The 20,357-nt window shown below is 32.8% G+C and overlaps 1 protein-coding gene across 1 annotated transcript; it reads right to left on the bottom strand.

Moving 5' to 3' along the window:
• Nucleotides 1-17,624: 17,624 nt before the first annotated feature.
• LOC131153831 (probable mannitol dehydrogenase) lies at nucleotides 17,625-19,432 on the bottom strand. Its single transcript, XM_058106283.1, has 5 exons — nucleotides 19,335-19,432; nucleotides 19,013-19,126; nucleotides 18,327-18,840; nucleotides 18,090-18,243; nucleotides 17,625-17,827 (listed from the first exon to the last, which is right to left on the bottom strand). The coding sequence occupies exons 1-5, from the start codon at nucleotides 19,430-19,432 to the stop codon at nucleotides 17,625-17,627; spliced, it is 1,083 nt and encodes a 360-aa protein (XP_057962266.1).
• Between the last annotated feature and the right edge of the window lie 925 nt (nucleotides 19,433-20,357).

Raw genomic sequence — 20,357 nt, 5'->3', positions numbered from 1 at the left:
GATGATGACAAATAAGGAGTAAAAATTTGAGTAAGCCTTAAAAAAAAAGGCTCCCCCTTTCAATAAGCTTCATCTTAATAAAATCAATATTAATTTCATCGATCATGCTCATCACTTTCTTTTGGTTTTACAAGCTTTTTCAATCAATATTAAATACTTAAATACTTCTTTTGAATAGATATAATGTTCATGCTCAATTATGCCCAATTTTTGCTTCACAACTTCTCCCCCTTTTGACATCAATCAAAAATAAAAGAAATGATTTAAATTCAAATACAAATAATTTTGAGCATATCAATAACCATGTATGCCAAACATATGTACACACTTAAGTTATTGTTTTTCAATATAGCATGTGTAGTGTGTAGCTCACCGCATTTATTCAAGATACCAACTAATATTAATTTGATGGTTTTTATGATACCAATTTAAAATTTTAAAAAATAATAATAATTCATGATATCAATTGATTAATGATTCATGACACTCCCCCTAAATTCAATACATTTAGTTTTGTTATTAATTTTACTTTTATCATCTCATGTAAAATATTGAATCATATCACATATCAAATATCAATATCATGCTAAGATCATCAATGTCACATTATGCTCATAGACATAATCATGCTCATGAATAATTTGACTTTGTGATACCAAGTAAGCTTTTAGGTTTGATATCTATTGAAAATTTTAGATATATGAAGGCTGCTTCATCTTCATCCATCTCTTCACTACTAGAGTTTTCTTGTGAAGTTTTAAAGGCTATTTTTTCTTGGGCTTTGGTTTTCCCACTCTTTTCATTCATTACCATTTCGTATGTGAGGAGAGAACCTATAAGCTCATCTAAGGATGTATTTTTTAGATTTCTACCTTCCGTGATAGCAGTAGCTTTTGGTTCCCACATAGAGGGAAGGCCTCGTAGAATTTTTCTTATCATCTCATAAGTAGTGTAAGTTTTTCCTAAGGCATTTAGGGAATTTATTATATGAGTGAACCTTTTCTTATCATCTCATAAGTAGTGTAAGTTTTTCCTAAGGCATTTAGGGAATTTATTATATGAGTGAACCTAGTAAACATATTTGTAATTGATTCATCTGCGTTCATCTTAAAAGCTTCATACTCGCTTGTGAGCATATCAACCCTATTATCCCTAACATCCGTTGTTCCTTCATAAGTAACTTCTAACTTATCCCATATTTCCTTAGATGATTTACAAGCCATTACTCAATTAAATTCATTAGCATCTAAAGCACTATATAACGCATTCATAGCACTAGCATTAACTTGTAGTATCTTATAGTCTAGGTCGGTCGTATCATTTTTCTCTTCGGGAACTTGTTTTCCATCAACTATCTTAGTGGGAATTTGGTCACCTTCCATGACAACTTCCCATGCTTTCCAATTCATAGTTTGAAGATATATTTGCATTCTCTTTTTCCAAAAAGTGTAGTTCAAACCACAAAAGATAGGTGGCCTAATTGAAGATTGTCCTTCTCCAAAGGGAGCTACGCCTAAGTTAGCCATTTAGATTTTTTTATAACTACTATTTAAGATTTGCTATAACCCCGCTCTGATACCAATTGAAATTAGGAATATCTTCCCAAGAGGGAGGGTGAATTGGCCTTTAAAAATTTTTTTTAACTTCTTTTAAGAATCCTTAACTTCTTTAAACACTCAACCAATTCTTTAACTTGTTTGTTTAATTTCACCAATCACACAAGAACTTAGTTCTTTTATCCAATCAATAACACAATTAAACAACCAATCAATTAAACACAATCTTCAAACCAAACAATCAATTTATTTGCTAAGTACAAGTTAAACATCAAACAACCAAACCAAGATATAAGGTATTCAGCACTTTGGTAATATAAGATCTTGAGATTGTTTGTTTGTTTATAAGAAGCATTAACATTAAAAGTTTTACTTGGTTCCTTGAAAGTTAAATTCTCACCAGTCTGCTCACCCTCTTTATCGGGTGTACCCATCACCATACCACTGTGGGGATTCGCTTCGACATTGCACTCCTTGACATTTACTCTAGTAGGGAATGATGGTTCCATGACTGTCAATCTCTGAGGGTAAGGTACCATAGGTTGGTACTCTTTATTGGTCTTGGTCTTTATGTTAACTGACTTTTTCAATTCTGTGCTTGCTTCTTCTGATTTTTCTTTGACCTCATCTATCTTAGTTGTAACTTCAAGTGTCGGGACAACTGTTGGTCTGTCGATGAGTATCTCAGGTTGGGAAACTTCTTTTCCACTTCTCGAAGTAATAATGACTTCCTCTGTCTCAAGAGAAACATTATGTATTTGTTGCTATTGGTGCTTGTTGCGACGTCCCGGGAGCGCGTGTGCCCCAAGCGGTGAAACTAAAAAAATCAATTTTAATTTTCAAGGAAAAATAAGGAATGTCGGAGTCGCCACTAACCTTTTAGTGTGATTAGAACACATGATTACTACCCCATTAGGGGTAGAATGGGTCTACGTTACCAAAGCTGGGGTCGGGAGTTCAGTTACGCGACCGTTCTTACGAACGGTACCTAATTAATTTAGAATTATCCCTAAATTAATCTAAAAAGTCTTTAAAATTACTCTTCTAATAAATTTATTAATACAGGTGCAAAGTGAATAAATAAATAAATAAATAAATAAATAAGTAAATAAATAATACAAAAATATATGTAAAATCTAAATATTTACATATTCCCTCAGAACCAAAGGTACGTAAAGTCCGAAAGCTCATACCCCAGCATTAAAATCATAGGGATACACCCACACAAAAATACTTACTAAAATAATACCAAAATATTAGAAATAATGGATATCTCAATACAAAATATAAACATAGGATATAGTTGAAAATTCCATAAATTTGTGAAAATAATAGCCCTAATATATTATAATGATAATACATTACATGTAATAATAATACTACTATAATAATAACACATATATATCTCATAATATTAATAACACATAAATACCAATACGATAGTATAATACCACTTTAATATATATATATATATATCATAACACGTAAATATTAATACTATACCATAATAATACTACTAGACTAATAATACATATATATCATAATTTTACTAACTATACAATATGATAATAATATATCTTAACAAATACATGCAAAAACCCTAACTATAAATAATCAAAACTTTAACATAACACTAATAAAACCCTAATGTTAACAATAAAGGAAACATTTAAGAACATGACAATAAATCAAACCCTAAAAGTTAAAGGTAATATAAACAAACATGGAAACAAACAAGATGAAATTGTGGAATTAGACAAACCCTAAAATAAATATACAATGTCAATCAAACCCGCAATAATATACAATAATATGAAAATAATCAAACGTGCAATAATATGGAAATAAATCAAAAATCCTAAAAAATATGTACTAATAATTTGGAAACATATGAAATCCAAAAGTTGAAATGTGATAACAATATGGAAACACTCATAACCCTAAATTAATAAACAATCTATATAGAGGCAATTAAACCCTAAAAATATTAATAACATGGAAACTAATCAAAACCCTAAATATAATAGAGCCTTACAATTAATGTACAATAACAATGTGGAAACAAATTAAACCCTATAATACACATGCAATATGTACAATAATGGAAACTATTACACAAGTAATATTATGGGAAGCAATTTAAACCCTAGAGTTAACAAATAAAACACGCGACAATAATTATGGAAATAATTTTAAAACCTTACCATTAATATATCATGACAATATGAGAGACCAATCGAACCCTAAATAAAGCATATGATGAACAAAACCCTAAATATACCATTAAAACCCTAAATACAACACGTAATAATTTAAACCCTAAATGCACAATATATACTTAAATAAATAACATACCACAAGATAGTATACAACAATAACATAGATACCCTAAATAATAAATAAGTATATTACAATGATTGAAAATACAATGATAATATAAACACTTTACACCGATATTCAAACAATAAATATAGACATATAATAAGGAATTAAAAAATAATAATAATCCAACAATAATACTAATACATATAATAAGAGTCTAAACATGAAAACTTAAAAAAAAAAAAAAAAAAGACACTAAATATTACACATACAGTGAAGGTACTTGCAGAGGGGGGATACCGCCGGAGAACTGGGGTTGGTGGCCGCTGTTGGTGCTCGCGATGGCTGGTGGGAGTGACGGCGACGGTGGCTCCGTGCTGGGTTACAAGATGTGGAGAGTGGCCGGAACTGGGAGAGTTATCGGAGCGACGACAGACCTCCTGACCACAAACGCAGGGCAGCTATGGTGGTAGAGACGTAGACGAAGCTGATGATGAAGCTACTGTGTGGAGAATAGAATAAGTGAGATAGAGGGTGGTAGTTGCAGGTGAGGCTGGGAAAAAGGCGTTGCCGCGGGAGAGATGCGTGAGGGAGAGATGAAAGAGACAAAGAGGATGGAAGAAGAAGAAGAAGAAGAAGAAAAGAAATAGCTTTTTGTTGGTCTCCGCCCCCTTTCGTTTGTGCTGTGTGTATCACCCCTATATAAAAATTTTTTTTGAGAACCCTAAAAGTCCTTCCTTTTTGATTTTATTTTTCTTTTTCTTTTCTTTTTCTACTTTTACTCTTATGGTAATAATAAAAATAGAAATAATAATAATAATAATAATTATAATAATATAAGGATCAATAAGGTAATAATAATAATACTACTACTACTAATAGTAAATAATAATAAATAATTATAGTAAAAATAAAAATGAAGATACTATCGGTAAAATAATAATAATAATAATATTAATAAAAATAAAGTAATAATACTAATTTTAAAAGTAATAAATAATAATAATAATAATGATAACATTACTAAAAATAATAAAAATAATAATAGCCAAAATAAGATACTAATCCTAATATTAATAATAATAATAAAATAATAATAATAAGGTAATAAAAATAAAAATAATAGTAATAATAATCCAGAATAATTATAATAAATTAATAATAATAATAATAAATAATAAAAATAATTATAAGAAAGTAATAATAACGATAATAAAAATACTAATAATAATAATAAAATAATAAAAGGGAACCCCTTGTTCTATTTGGTTAGGGCAGAAATAGGGTGTCTACAGTGCTGGTATTCTTGAGGATTAGGCTGAGGTTCTACCGGAAATTCCATTTCTTCTAAGATATTCAACTGTGTGCTTATCTCATTAATAATGTCCCATAATTCATGTATAGCATGAGTGTACTGGTTATTAGTTGTGACGTGAATTTGCATGAATTGTTGAAACATATTCACCATCTGCATCATGCTATCATCATGAGATTTCTTTTCCGGAATAGGATCTAAATTTGGTTAAAATTGCGGAGGTGTGTAGCTTTGAGAGACCTGTTGCGGCTGATACTGTACCTACTGTGGAGGGGCTGCATAAGATTAAGGAGCTTGCTGATACCATGAGGAAGATGGACCAAAATGATGATTCCTCCATGAGAGGTTCGGGTGATTTCTCCATCCAGGTTTATAAGTGTTTGAGAATGACTGATTATGGGATTTGTTGACACAATTTACTAATTGTACCCGATTATATCGACTCTCCTGCCAAACTGGTAGTAAATGATGGTCCTGAATTCTGTGGTATGAGGTCTCACAGATAGAGCAATCCTTGGCTTTTACTTTTTCTGATTCCATAACCTCTAGTTTCTTAGACAACGTAGCAACAAAAACCTATAGACTAGTTTCCTCTTTGAGCTCGTATTTGCCTCCACCATTGATTGCTTTGAGAGGTTATACTACCATTGGTTCCCATTCATGTCTTATGTTCCATTGTTGGGCACTCTCAACTAAATAATCGAAGAATGATAAAGCCTTACCCAGTTCCTTGCTGAAGAACTCCCCGTTGCACATAGTATGGACAAACTGTTTACATTCAGGGGTTAAAGTAGTATTTAAATAATTCGCTAACCTCCAAGATTCGAATCCGTGATGTGGACATATATTCATCAGGTCCTTGAATCTCTCCTAGCAAGCCTGGAACGTCTAGTCACCTTTTTGCATGAATCGACTGATCTATTCCTGCAAAAATTGAGTTCTCTATAAGGGAAAAAAATTATGCTGAAATTCAATTTACATATCAGCCCAACTAGAGATAGAATTAGGCCTAAGAGAATTAAATCATGTCTTAGCCTTGTCTTTCAATGAAAAAGAAAGTAGACATAATCTAATTGCCTGATTAGTAGCAATCTCATCTATGAATGTAACACATGCAAGCTCAAAATCAATTAAATGCTGATACAGATTTTCACACTCCATCCCATAAAATTGAGGTATCACAGATATTATTTCAGATTTAATGTTAAAGTTCTGTGCATTCTCACGCAATATGATGCAAGATGGTTGTGTGGTTCGTGTAGGCTGCAAAAAATCCATAAGCGTGCGTGGTGCAGATGCATCCATATTTTCTTCAAAACTCTTTTTTTTTTTTAATTTTTTAATTTTTCTTTTTTCATGAGAAAAATTAAATTAATGGGAAAAACACTAGTTTGAAATTAAAACTGACATTCCCCAGTAACGGCGCTAAAAAACTTAATTCACTTGAAAAATGAGCAGTTCGAAAGCTATCCCAAGTATAGGAGTTCAGTCGTGTAATAATTAGCCTAAGGGTCAGATCGTCTCCTCAAGGAATGCATTTTAATTTTAAATTTGTGTAATTCCAAAAGAAATTAAGAAAAGAATAATTTACTGAATATAGTTCAGATTCAGTTTCCTAAGATTTTTGATATTTTTCTAAAATAATTTAAATTCTAACTAAAAATTAAATATGCATGAAATAACTTAAATAAATACTAGATTCAATGCTAGAATAATGAAAGAACTAAATCTTGCAACTATTCTATCAAATAAAGACACTAACTTTAAGCATAAACCCAAACAAGAATAAATGCTAACTAAATAAAAACACTAAGTTTAATAATAAAAACACCCAAGAACAATTTAAATTCTAATAAAGATTCCAAATAAGAGAAACAAATTGAAATTTTTTATATAATAAATAATAACCCAAACAAATATTTAAGATTCCATGCAAGATTTTAAGAACAATCTATACTAAATAATTCAAAATAACCCAATCAAAATAAAATTTAACCACAACTTTTTATTAAATAAATACACTAAAGAAAGAGAGTAGAAAAGAGAAAGATTCATCCTAAAATTAGTTGACAATATTTAAACAACATTGAACTAATATTTTAATAATTAAAATAAATCCAACAAGTGTTTAAGAATCAAATAAAAAAAAAACAATAGAGAGAGAGAGAGAGAGAGAGAGAGAGAGAGAGAGATGAATGAATGAATGAAGAGGTTGTGTGTGTTGCTTCTCCCAGCTGCGGCGCAGCTCTCTAGAAAGCCCACCTCTAGAAAAATTAGAGAAGCTTTATTTTTTTTTTTTTCAAACCCGACCGCCTTTTGACTCTTTTTTTTTTTCTTCCCTTTCCTTCTTTCCTTTCTTTTCTCTTTTCTTTCTTTCCTTTCTTTCTTCCTTGAGCGCATCACCCACATAGTCACTAAGAGGACCCGGCTGCATGGCTGGGTCACATCACCCTTTTTTATATATTTTTTTATTTTTTTCTATTCTTTTCTTTTTTCAAAAGCACCTGATCTACCCTCCACTTTCAAGTCCTATTTTGACCATACTAAAAATTGTATCTCTCAAAGATTGAAACACAAAAGTTGTAGTGCTATTCTTTAGCTTTCCCCAAAATTTTGAATTGTCTCGATCAGAACTCGGATGAGAAAGTTACGTTTAGATTATTGAGTAATGCCGAAATAGTCCATAAAACAGTGTATGGTAACTTTGCATTTGATTTCGACCTTGATGTAGCCAGTATTTCTTAAAATGCAAAACAAAAAAATATTAGAGTGCTTTCTTAGCTTTCTAAATCATCTTGAATCATGAATCAGAGGTCGTATGAAAGAGTTACGCACAGATTACGAAGTACCGTCTATTTTTAGCTTCCATTAGTTGCCCTGCAATAAAAAAATACCAAAAATTCATAAATTACTCAATAAAACCCAAATATTATAAATAGGACACAACGTTAAAATATTGAGAGTAATTAGGAATTTAATTAAAAATATAATTCGTAATGTATGAATTAAAGCACCTAATTACGCAATTTAAGCTCGTAATCAAATATATGTGTTTAAATATGTATGCATGTACTTGGGTTGGTAAAAATATGAATACTCATTTATATATGTGTGTGTGTGTGTGTGTGTTTAGGAGGGGGAACTAGTCCCACTTCCCTTAAAGCTCTCTCCACTCAATCCCCCGAGTCCATAATAATAAATAATAATAAATAATACATAATAAAATATCATAACAATAAACTACATAATAAACTACTATAAAAATGAACTAATATAATAATGTATAATACTAAACATACCATAATAAAAATACCCTAATGTACTAAAATACTAAAAATAACATAATATATAGTACTGAGTATAAACATAATAATAATACTGAAAATACCATAATATCATATATATATATATATATATATATATATATATATATATATATATACATACTACCATAATAAGAAACTACCATAAACAATAATAATAATTACATAATAGCAATTATATAATAATAATCTACCATAATTAATAACATACCATAATAGTGAACTACTTTCCTACATAATAATGATACCCTAATAATAAACTAAAAATGATAGTAAATACAAACATAATACACTAAAATAAAGATAATTATACAATAATAAACTAAAATGCTAAACTAACATAATAACACAATACGTAACTCTACACTACCATAATATATAATAATACAAAGAATCATGACAATAAGCTACCATAATATACAATTTATAACACTTACCTTAAAACAAATACATGCAAAAATGAATAATTAATTAAGGAAATAAATCAAATTTAGAATTACAATATGGAAACTGATGGAAAGGTAAGACAATGACATACTTTTGGAAATATATTACATTCTAAAATTCACATGCAAGGACCACCAAAATTAATACAAAACTCTAAATATATAAAAACATTGAATGAATGCGATAATAACAAAAACACCAAACACGTGCAACAATGACAATCCGAATATAAACTGATAATAACATTAACATTTAAAATGTAACCAATATGAAAACCCTAGATATTGAACATACAATATGAACATTACCCATTTAATAATAATATACTAATATTACATTGATAATAATAACAACATAAAACCTAAACATGATTATAAAATATTAAAACAAATACAACAACAATTATACAATAATATTAAATATTTAATATGTACAATGACAAACCATAATATATATGAATACGTATATATGATAATAAAGCAATATGAAACAATGATCCTTAATATTACATGATAATACAAAACAAATGTAACAATAAAAGCATACCATAAGAAAAATATATATATATATATATATATATATATATATATATATACACATGCTGATAATACAATATTAGATAGTAAACCATAACATTACAAAAAAAAATGACTAGAAAATTCAAAATTTGACACTTGAGACCCGATCAAACAAAAAGGAATCCTACAAAGACAAAATAAACCAATTAGTATTTATAATAAATATGACCAAAAATAGAACACGGATATTAAATACTAATATTAAAAATCCTGCAATAATAATATTAATTATTCAGTATACATAATAAATACCACAAAGATTTAAACATCCCTAAAAAAAATCAATACGTGTGTGTGTGCTGTGCATGTGCGTGTGTGGGTTAGTACCGTGTGTGTGCGTGGGTATTTACGGGGGCTTACAAAGGGGTGCTGCCGGAGAAGCTGCTGTGAATAGGGTCTGTTGTGTGGTTGCCTCGGGTTCCAGCTGGTGGGGCAGTGGCCGGAGAGCTGTGCTGTGGGTTGGGTGACCGGCGTTGCAGTGGTGGCCGGAAGCTGCGAGGATGATGGCTGGAGGCACGGATGCAGCTGTGCAGAGGGTTGCTCGGGTGGTTGCAGCAGTGGAGGAGTTGAGGGCTGGAGTTAGGAGTTGCAGATGAGAGGCGGAGACCCGTGCCTACTAGAAGCTGGTCTTGGCTCTGGTGGTTCTTGGCTGTGTGCGAAGGGGTGACTACCGGGACTGGTCACGAGTGTGAGAGAAGCAGCAGGGGGCTGCCGGTGTGTAGCGGGCTAGCCGTGAACAGTGTTCACGGCTGTAGCAGAGTTACTGGAAGCAGATGGCCAAGGCAGTTCTGGAAGAGGGTAGCTATGAGGTTGAGGGAAGACGGTGATGGTGAGGGTAGAAGTTGGGTTTAGATTGAGGGAGAGAGATTGGCAGGGAGGCCGTTGGGGTTTCTTTTTTTGGTTTTTCTTTCTTTGGCTTCCCCGCTGTGCGCAGCCTCTCCCCCCTTTTATAAAAAAAAAAAAAAAAATTGAAAACCTAAGAAACTTTCCTTTTTTTTTTTTATTTGATTTGATTTTATTTTTTTAGGCTTTTGGTAATAATGAAATGGGAAATAATAATAATAGTTAATATCATAATAAGGTAATACTACTAAATAGTAAACAATAATAAATGATTATATATATAAAAAATAAAAAAAAATAAAATAAAAATGAAGATACTATCGATAATAATAATAATAATTAAAATAAAGTAATAATAATAATATTAAACGTAATAAATAGTAATAATAACCATGATAAAATTACCAAAAATAATAAAAATAATAATAGCCAAAATAAGATACTAATGCTAATAATAATAATAATGATAAAATAATAATAATAATAATAATAAGTATAGTAAAGTAAAAATAAAATAAAGATAATAAAAGTACTAGTAAAATAATAGTAAAGTACTAATAATATAGGAAAATAATAATAATAATAATAATAATAAATAATAATAATAATAATAAAATAATAATAATAATAAGAGGGGGCCCCTTGTTCTATTTGGCTAGGGCAAAAATAGGGTGTCTACATATGTGTTTAAATATGTATGCATGTACTTGGGTTGGTAAAAATATGAATACTCATTTATATATGTGTGTGTGTGTGTGTGTGTTTAGGAGGGGGAACTAGTCCCACTTCCCTTAAAGCTCTCTCCACTCAATCCCTCGAGTCCACTCCCACTACTAGAGGAACCCCCATTGTTCTCCTATTCTTCGTCCTCCTCCTCTCTTTATTCTTCTTCTTCTTCTTATTCTTCTTCTTCTTCTTCTTCTTCTTATTCTTCTTCTTCTTCTTCTTCCTCCTTAAGATTTTTTAGGAAGAAAAAGAAGATAGAGGAAGAGGAGATGGAAGAAGATGACAAAAATGGGGGTTCCTTTGGTAGTGGGAGTGGACTCGGGTGATCGATTGGGGAGAGCTTTATGGGAAGTGGGACTAGTTCCCCCTCACAAACATGCACACACCATCCCCCCCCCCCCCCCCCCGCCCCCTCATACACACATATAAAAATGAGTATTTATATTTTTACCAACCCAAGTACATGCATACATATTTAAACACATATATATTCATACACACACACAGAGATGCCAATATGCATACTAATGCTGCCCGTGGCTCCTCCTCTCATTAGTATGCATGTAAGTGTGAATACTCACTTTTATATGGCTGTGTTGTACTCATTGGGGACTTATATGTATGCATATACTTTGGATGGTACAAATATGAATACTCATTTATATATATGTGTGTGTGTGTGTGTGTGTTTAGGAGGGGGAACTAGTCTTGCATCGAATGAGTTGAGGGTGCCCAAAAACTCCTCCCTAGGAGTTTTTTGTGCATTTAGAAGCAAAAAGTTAGAATACAAACAAATTTAGTGAACTTTGTGGATTTAAGCATTCAGGTATCCAAGATAGACATACAAGGTCCAAACTAAGAGGGGTCAATTCCAACACGTCCATGACATTGAGCTCCACGTGTCGGAGCTGATAGTGCCCAAAAACTCATCCCCAATTGAAAATATGCACATAAAGGTGAACTTAGTAAACTTAGTTGGTTTTAAGCACTCAGGTGTACAATTCAAGCATACAAAGTCTAAACTAAGTGGGACCAGTCTTGACACGTCTATCACATTGACTTGGACATGCCGAAGTTGACGGTGCCCAAAAACTCCTCCCTGGGAGCTTTTTGTGCAATTAGAAGCGAATTTAAAATTCGAAACAACTTAACAAACTTAGTGGATTAAAGCTCTTAGGTGTCCAAGTCAGGCATATGAGGACCAAATCGAGTGGGGGTCAGTCCTTACACGTCCGTGACATTGAGCTCGATGTGCCAAAGTTGAAGATGCCCGAAAACTCCTCTTTAGGAGCTTTTTGTGCACTTAGAAGCAAAGTTAGAATACAAAATAACTTAGCAAACTTAGTGGATTTAAGTAGTTAGGTGTCTAAGTCAGGCATACAAGGTTCAAATTGAGAGGGGTCAGTTTCGATATGTCTGTGACATTGAGCTCGACGTTCTGGAGCTGACGGTGCCAAAAAGCTCCACCCTAATTGAACCAAGTGGAGCCAGTTCGCTTTGAGGCGAACTTAGCAAACTTAATTGATTTTCAACACCCAAGTGTCCAATTTAGGCATACGAGGTTCAAATTGAGTGGGATCAATCCCAACACATCTGTCACATTGAGCTGGACGTGCCGAAGCTGATGGTGCCCAAAAACTCCTCCTTGAGAGATTTTTGTGCACTTAAAAGCAAAGTTAGAATACAAACAAACTTAACAAACTTAGTGGATTTAAGAACTTAGGTGTCCAAGTCGGGCATACAAGGTCCAAATCGAGTAGAGACAATCCTGACATGTCCATGACATTGAGCTCGACATGCCAGAGTTGATGGTGCACACAAACTCCTCCTCGGGAGGTTTCTACTCACTTAGAAGCAAAGTTAGAATATAAAGAAACTTAACAAACTTTATTGATTTAAGCACTTATGTGTCCAAGTCGGGCCTACGAGGTAGCCGTAAAGTGGGGTCAATTCTGACTTATCAAACTTATCTATTTAAAATTATATAATTTTTTGTTTAACTATGTTTGATAATTTTGCTATCAAATCATTTTTACTTATAGTAGGTACATATATATATATATATATATTCAAAACTTGTATACTAATTTTTTGTATAACATTACTTTGTAGAGTCTGCGGGCTGTCACAAGAGGTTGAGGGCGATGTTGAGCACTACAACCGGATGCAACCTTTTTTTTTTTTTTTCTATTTTTTTTATTTGAACTAATCATGTATATGATGTTTTTGAACAATTTGTATATGAATTTTGAACAATTTATGATTTTTTCAGTAATTCTAGTTCAATATTATGTGTGCTGAAATGTAATTACAAGTTTTTATACGAATTAATGGATAATTTAAAAATAAATAATTTATTTTAAACTTTTAGTGACGATTCTACAACAGTCACTAATAGTACGACTAATAGGTTAACTTTTAGTGACGGTTTAAAAACCTTCACTATTAATGCCACTTTTAGTGACGATTTTAAATTGAAATAATGTGCAAGTTAATAGTGACGGTCTTAAGCTTTTAGTGATGGAACAAAATCATCACTAATACTCCATTATTAGTGACAGTTTTAAAAATCGTCACTAATAATTCGTTCTCACCACTATTTTAGTGACGAATTCGAAAGTGTCACTAAGCCGTCACTAATAAGTATTAGTGATGGGTTGAAATTATTAGTGATGGTTTCAAACCGTCACTAATAACCTTCATTTTTTTTTTATAGTGATCTTAAACTATATATGTATTTCTTTACAGAAAAACTGTTGTATCTTGGAAATCCGTAAAGTAGACCGTTACAACATCATCTTCCAATCATTCTGAAATACTAGCTATCCATGAAACTAGTCAAGAATGTGTGTGGCTCAGATTAATGATTTATCATATCCAAGAAAATTGTGGTCTTCAATCAATCAAGTATATTCAAACAGTTTTATATGAAGACAATGCTGCATGTATAGCTTAACTGAGAGGAGGATACATAAAAGGTGACAAAACGAAACATATCTCTCCATAATTCTTCTATACACATGAACTCTAGAAGAATGATGATATAGATGTTCAACATATCCAATCAAGTAATAATCTAACAAATTTGTTCACCAAAACTTTGCCTATTACAATTGTTAAACGTCCCACCCGGGAGTATATAGTCCAAGAGGGGGAATGAATGGACTCTTTTTGCGTATTTGGGATTTCTCTACAAAATAAAAACTCTTGACAAGATTGCAAGCAATTATATCACAATTTATGAAACATAAATCAAGCACAAGACACAAATAAAAGAGTGAAGAGAGAGAAAGCTTAACACCAGAGATTTAATGTGGTTCATCACTAAGCCTACGTCCACGCCTTAGCACCATTCCAAGAATTCCATAATCCACTATAAATAATCCTTCGTCAGTGGAGCAAGTCTTACAACTCAGATACCTAACCCTACACTCGAGATTAAATCCCTACCGCGCTCACCAAGAGCCTTGCAAGTTCGGTTCACTAAGAACCTTCACCAAGTTGGTTCACAAAGAACCTTTACGATAAGATGGGTATACAAATGATGATCCTCACAATGAACTGATTGCAATTACAAAAGTCTTGAGCACTTGAAATGAAGAACTAAGATGCAAAGTGCTTAGGTTTTGTAATCAAAGATGTTTTTCACTAAGAATGATCAAAAACCATATTTAAACAAGTCTAAAAACTTGTATTTATAGGCAAAAATGGGCTACTAGCCATTTTGTGGCTGTTGGGGTGTTTTATTAAAAAACTATTTTCAAAACTAGCCGTTTTTCGCCCATTGTTGTTCTGTCACCATCCCAAACCATCGATGGTTTTTCTGGGCTCTTTGAAACCATCGACAGTTTCCTGAATTCATCGATGATTACCCCAAATTAGGAAAACATCATCGACACAAAAGTTGTGAGATTTTTTCTTAACTTTCCATATACACCAAGATAGCCCTTTTTGGACTTTTCTAGCAAAAGTTATGCCCCAAATACCAAAGGGTGTTCAGGAAATTTGATTGGTGCATAACTGAGGTTTTAAACCAAACCAAAAAGCCTTTAAATCACTTAAAAAATTCTTGGACAAAATTATATAAAAGATATTAAGTTTATTAAAAATTAAAACTTGTCCAAGTGAGTTTTCCCTTTAATATAAGATATCTTGTTTGATAAAACACATTTGAAAGCTTGTTTTAATATCTTATATGTCAATATGTCCTTTAATGAAAATATGCTTGACTTCTTGAAACTTTTAGACATAAGACTCGTTTTGATAAAACTGGGAGTAAGTATGAAGATGTTCAAAATATCAAGATGTTGAAAACTTTTCCCTTTGGAAAATATATTTTGAGTTTCAGATTCTTTTGACAAACTCTTTAATTTTAACTTTGAAAACTATGAAAGTTGAGTTTGTGATTTTAAGTGAAATCCTATTTACTGATGTGTCCCAGTATGCATGCATTTACTCAACTCTTACTCAGAAATTATGCAAGAAACACACTCGCAAGAGTTACAAAATGTTTCTACCTCACACAACCCTCATTACATATAATTTAACAATTAAACTTTTGTTGGTTGGGCTTGAGTCCTTTCCAAGGGAGTGTCGATCTTTCTTGCTTGACTTCTACTCTGTCTGATCTTTGCTTTTGATCCAGTAATTGATGTATTTGCCACTAGAACCTATATTAAATATGATCTGCAAAGATAAAATGCACTAGGAACAACATATAGGTTAATATCATCAAAACATATTAAATGTGATTGTGTAGCCCCCAATGCTAACAACAACATTTAAGAAATTAGTTCATCTCATTGGAATAAAACATCTTAAAGATCTTAACAGAAGGAGTTAGTATATATGGGTGACATCTAAGGGGGAGTGTTATGAAATAATGGATGCCACCTACCCACCTGCTCCCACTATCTAGCTACTCTCACCAACTACTCTCATTTAAATAAATAAATAAATAAATATATGTTCACCACCTGCTCCTCCCACATGGCTATATAAGGAGGAGCAGAGATTGTGAGGAGATAAGAAGAAAAAAAGAAAGAGGTGGAGAGGTAGAAAGAAAGTGGAAAAAAGAGAGATATTTTGTACAAGATTGATTCATAATCATCTTATAATTCTTCCCAAGATAGTGAAGTTTTGATCCCATTTGCCCATGGAGTAGGTATATTTAAATCACGTAAAATTTTTGTCTCGTCTCTATATATTTTTCTGCATCTTTTACAACATGAACAAAATTTTGGTTTTACAAATTATTAATATTTGATTTTTACTAATTTTTAATTATATTAAAATAAACTTTCATTTTTAATTGTATTTCATATAGAAGGAAAAATATAATGGAAAATGAGTTTCTTCCTTATTATTTTTTTTCCCTTTCCTTTGTTTAAGTAAAATTCTTGATTTGAACGAACCCTAAAGGTTAGACTATTAACAACTAATAGTGATAGAGTGTTCTTGTTCAACCTTTTATGCAAGCCTTGGCGAGCTTCAGACATAATGATAGATATAATTGTTCGAAATAAGCGATTATAAGCCCTTAATTGCTAACCAAAAAAAATATAAAATTAAAATTGATTCTACCTAATAGTATGAGAATTAACTTATAATTTAACTCAACAAGTAAATAAGAAGGGGGGTTTAACACAGTAAAATATAAATCAAATAAGAAAACTAAAATTCATAAAAATGAAAACAAATATATTTTTTTTTAAAAAGCATACAAGTAAAAATAGAAAATTGGAAAAAGTAACTAATTAAATTTTGAGAAACAAAAGAGAAATAAAATTATCATAAAGGTGATATAAAATAGAAAAATAAAATGAAAAATAAATTTTCTCCTTAGTTTTCTTTTCTTTTCCCAAACAACGTTCTTAATCCAAATAGACTCTCTTTAATTTTTGAATGCCCAATTATATGATTTTTTGTTTGTGGGTGAAATAAAGACTTTTCCCTTCACTATTTTTCATTAAAAAATATATATTATTTTGGTGTAAAATTTGATCTGACCCTACATTTGGGAGTTCGAAATTCAGGTTATGAATTTAAATTTGTGTGAATTTGAACAAATTGTAATATAAACTTAGACTGAGTTTTAGCCAAAATTTCCAAATATTATATCTGAAATTCATATTTCCAAACATTAATAAATTATCTTTTCCATTAAATTTTGATCTTTTCTTTACTCTCATTCCAAGGATAATATTGTGATTCGAGGGACTAGCCATGTTGCCATTCAAAGAATGTGTGCTCAGGAATGTGCATGATCATTGATTTGTTTTGGTGAGATCTCAAGCCTTTGCCCTTTGTTTTTGTCTTTTCAGATGCAACATTTAAGTTTAAACATGCTTAATCATTTTATTAAATTATTCATTTACAACACCATAATATTTCTTCTAGTAATATCGAAGAAATTTTTCTAAAAACAAAATAGTACAAAAAGAAAGAGAGGTTTATAGAACACAATCCATTCTTTTCTAGGAATTAACTTGATGAGGTAGCTGTGCTTAGTTGATTAGGTTGTAGTCAATGTCTTCCCGATGTCGATAACAAAACGGTATCTAACATCAGCTTTCTCAAGACGTTCCATGGCAGTATTAATGTAGTCCATTGGAATAACCTCGATATCTGCCGTTATATTATGTGTTGCTGCGAAATCAATCATCTCCTGCATCTCCATCATTCCCCCAATTGCACTTCCACCCACCACCTTTCTCCCTGCCATTCCACAATTCATACATGTTAGAGAATCATTAGGGTTATAATTTGAGCTTTAATATGCTTTGCCCATGGTGCAAAAGATTACAAGGAAGGAGTGAAAGACAAACAAGCCACCACAATGTGGGTGACTTCTTAAGCAACTTCATAACCTTATAAAAAAGATTTTCGTATTATCTTTATTATGCTTTCCATTTGATCTATAATGGCATCTCGCGCATGCACAAACAAACATACACACAAATATATAATTTGTTACTACCCAAAACCAAAGGAAAGATCGGAAGCTCCAGCGGTTTGTTTGGAACGCCAACCATGACAAGGGTTCCGTTGGACTTCAACAACCGTAGCAAGGGTAGGAGAGGGTGAACCGCAGAGACGGTATCAATGATGCCATCCAGTGTGCCCATTGCAGACTGTCCACCACAAACAAATTGTTTAGAAATAATTCCTACATGCACTCATATTACTTAACGTGTTGATGTTTAAGGTCACTTACATTCATTTGGTTAGGGTCACGACTAATCAAAAACGAGTCTGCACCAAGATGTTCAATGGCTTCCTTCTTTTTGTGGGGCGAAGTGCTAATCACAGTCGCATGAAGTCCAAAGGCCTTAGCAAACTTAATAGCTACATGCCCTAAACCACCAAGACCAACCACACCAACACGCATACCGGGCTTGTCGAGACCATAGTACTTTAAGGGGCTAAACACCGTGATCCCGGCGCATAGGAGAGGAGCGCCACCATCAAGAGGCATGTTTTCCGGAATCCCAACTGCGAAGTGCTCATCAACCACCATAATGTCAGAATAGCCACCGTATGTGGTGGTTCCGTCGTGATCCATGCTACCATAGGTAAGTATCATTTTGGGACAATAGTTCTCAAGATCATTGTTGCAGTTATCACAAGAGTGGCAAGCTCCAACCAAGCACCCCACGCCTACTTTATCTCCGATATTGAACTTTTGTACCTTCGTCCCTACCTCTCTCACAATTCCCACGATCTCGTGCCTGTGATGTTCAACTGTTTAGTGATTGGAGGCATCAAACTAATTATTCTGATAATTGAAAGTTTGAAACTTTTATTTGTTTATGTGTATATATATATTTTATGTGAAGTGCTTAATTGAAAAGAGAGCTCTGAAAACCGAAACTAGTAGGAATAGGGATAGAGTGAGAGTACCCAGGGACAAGAGGATATTTAGATGTGCCCCAGTCATTCTTCACAAAGTGAAGATCAGAGTGACAAATCCCACAGTACAGCACCTTGAATGCAATGTCCTTTTCCCCTGTTGCCCTGCACCAAATTACGAATACCAATTAATGAAAATCCGGAGGCATTGGATCATGGATGAACAACTTCAACTTAATTAACTGGGAGAAATCTAAAATCGTAATTAAGATGCTAATGGAGCGTTGATATTATGATTCTGATCATGCAAACCAGACCGAATTCTACCTAAACGAAAGAAAGAAAGAAAAAACAGGGGAGATCAGAATTGTGCCTTCTGGAGAAGTTGAAGGGAGAGAGAACTCCGGATGTGTCTCTGGCTGCCCATCCAAAGGCCTTCCGCGGATGCTCATGTTCTGCTGATTTCGCCATTAGTATTGCTCTTTTATTCCAGAGAGAGAGAGAGAGAGAGATGATAGCAATACTAGCTGCGAACTGGTTATGGCGGAAGCTAAGATGTGTGTATATATAAATGTTGGATGGAGAGAGTGACGTACTGTTTGAGCTCAAAGCGTAGCCAGCGAGACGTCAGCGGGCGGAATAACGAAGCGTACGGGAACTCGTCCTTCCCTATGGTACTGGAAATAAAGTTCAAGAGCCGATGCCGCAGTCGCCATGACTTCATTGTCAACGTCTGCATTTTCCGACGGGTTTCAAATTTTCCCGGTTCGGCGGGTTCCTCTTCCTGAATTTGACAAGTGTAATATGGCTCCGGGAGGCCTAAATTATTTTAAAATTTATCTTTCAATGGTAAATTAGAAATTGGGTAAGTAAGAAATTTGTAATCGAGTTACCTACTTTGACTATCATGGGCACGTGATGTGAGGAATTCTCACGAATCCTTACTCGACTCAAAAACTGAGATTAGAGTGACAAAGGGGTAAGGAAAATTAATTAATAACAAGTTTATTACATCTTCCTGATTTCTCTCTGCAACCATGTTCGAAGCTGAAACAAGTAATCCTTCGTTTCCCACTAGTATGCTTCCACTAGTATGCTTGGTGTCTATGCGGAACCTCTACGAGCTCTCCTTCCGACAAGCTTCCTTGGGATTACTTAAAACTTCAACCGTCACACTCTAGTATTTGGAATAGAAAGGATGATTCAAAGCGAGAGATTTCTTGAACTGAACAACTTGTATTAATCTTTTCTAATTTTCTCTCTCCGAACATAAGGGTCGGAGTTCCCTTAAATAGACAAGTCATCGCTAATGGATAAGCACAAACTCGCTTTCTCAAAAGCAGATGCCTGACATAAAGCTAAAGTAAAAGTGACTTTAATAAAAGAGGAGGACAGC

Source organism: Malania oleifera, chromosome 1, assembly GCF_029873635.1.
Source record: "Malania oleifera isolate guangnan ecotype guangnan chromosome 1, ASM2987363v1, whole genome shotgun sequence".
Taxonomy (NCBI): Eukaryota; Viridiplantae; Streptophyta; class Magnoliopsida; order Santalales; family Ximeniaceae; genus Malania; species Malania oleifera.
The sequence above is the reverse complement of the archived record's forward strand: the minus strand, read 5'-3'. Positions and strand labels throughout refer to the sequence as shown.

What these genes read in the sequence shown, in the direction of transcription:
- LOC131153831 (XM_058106283.1), bottom strand. Translation starts at nt 19,432, where the DNA reads ATGGCGAAATCAGCAGAACATGAGCATCCGCGGAAGGCCTTTGGATGG. An exon ending in GTGACCCTAACCAAATGAAT is followed by an intron (nt 18,244 to 18,326) that starts GTAAGTGACCTT and finishes TGTGGTGGACAG; the next exon opens with TCTGCAATGGGCACACTGGA. An exon ending in GATCTTTCCTTTGGTTTTGG is followed by an intron (nt 17,828 to 18,089) that starts GTAGTAACAAAT and finishes GTGGAATGGCAG; the next exon opens with GGAGAAAGGTGGTGGGTGGA.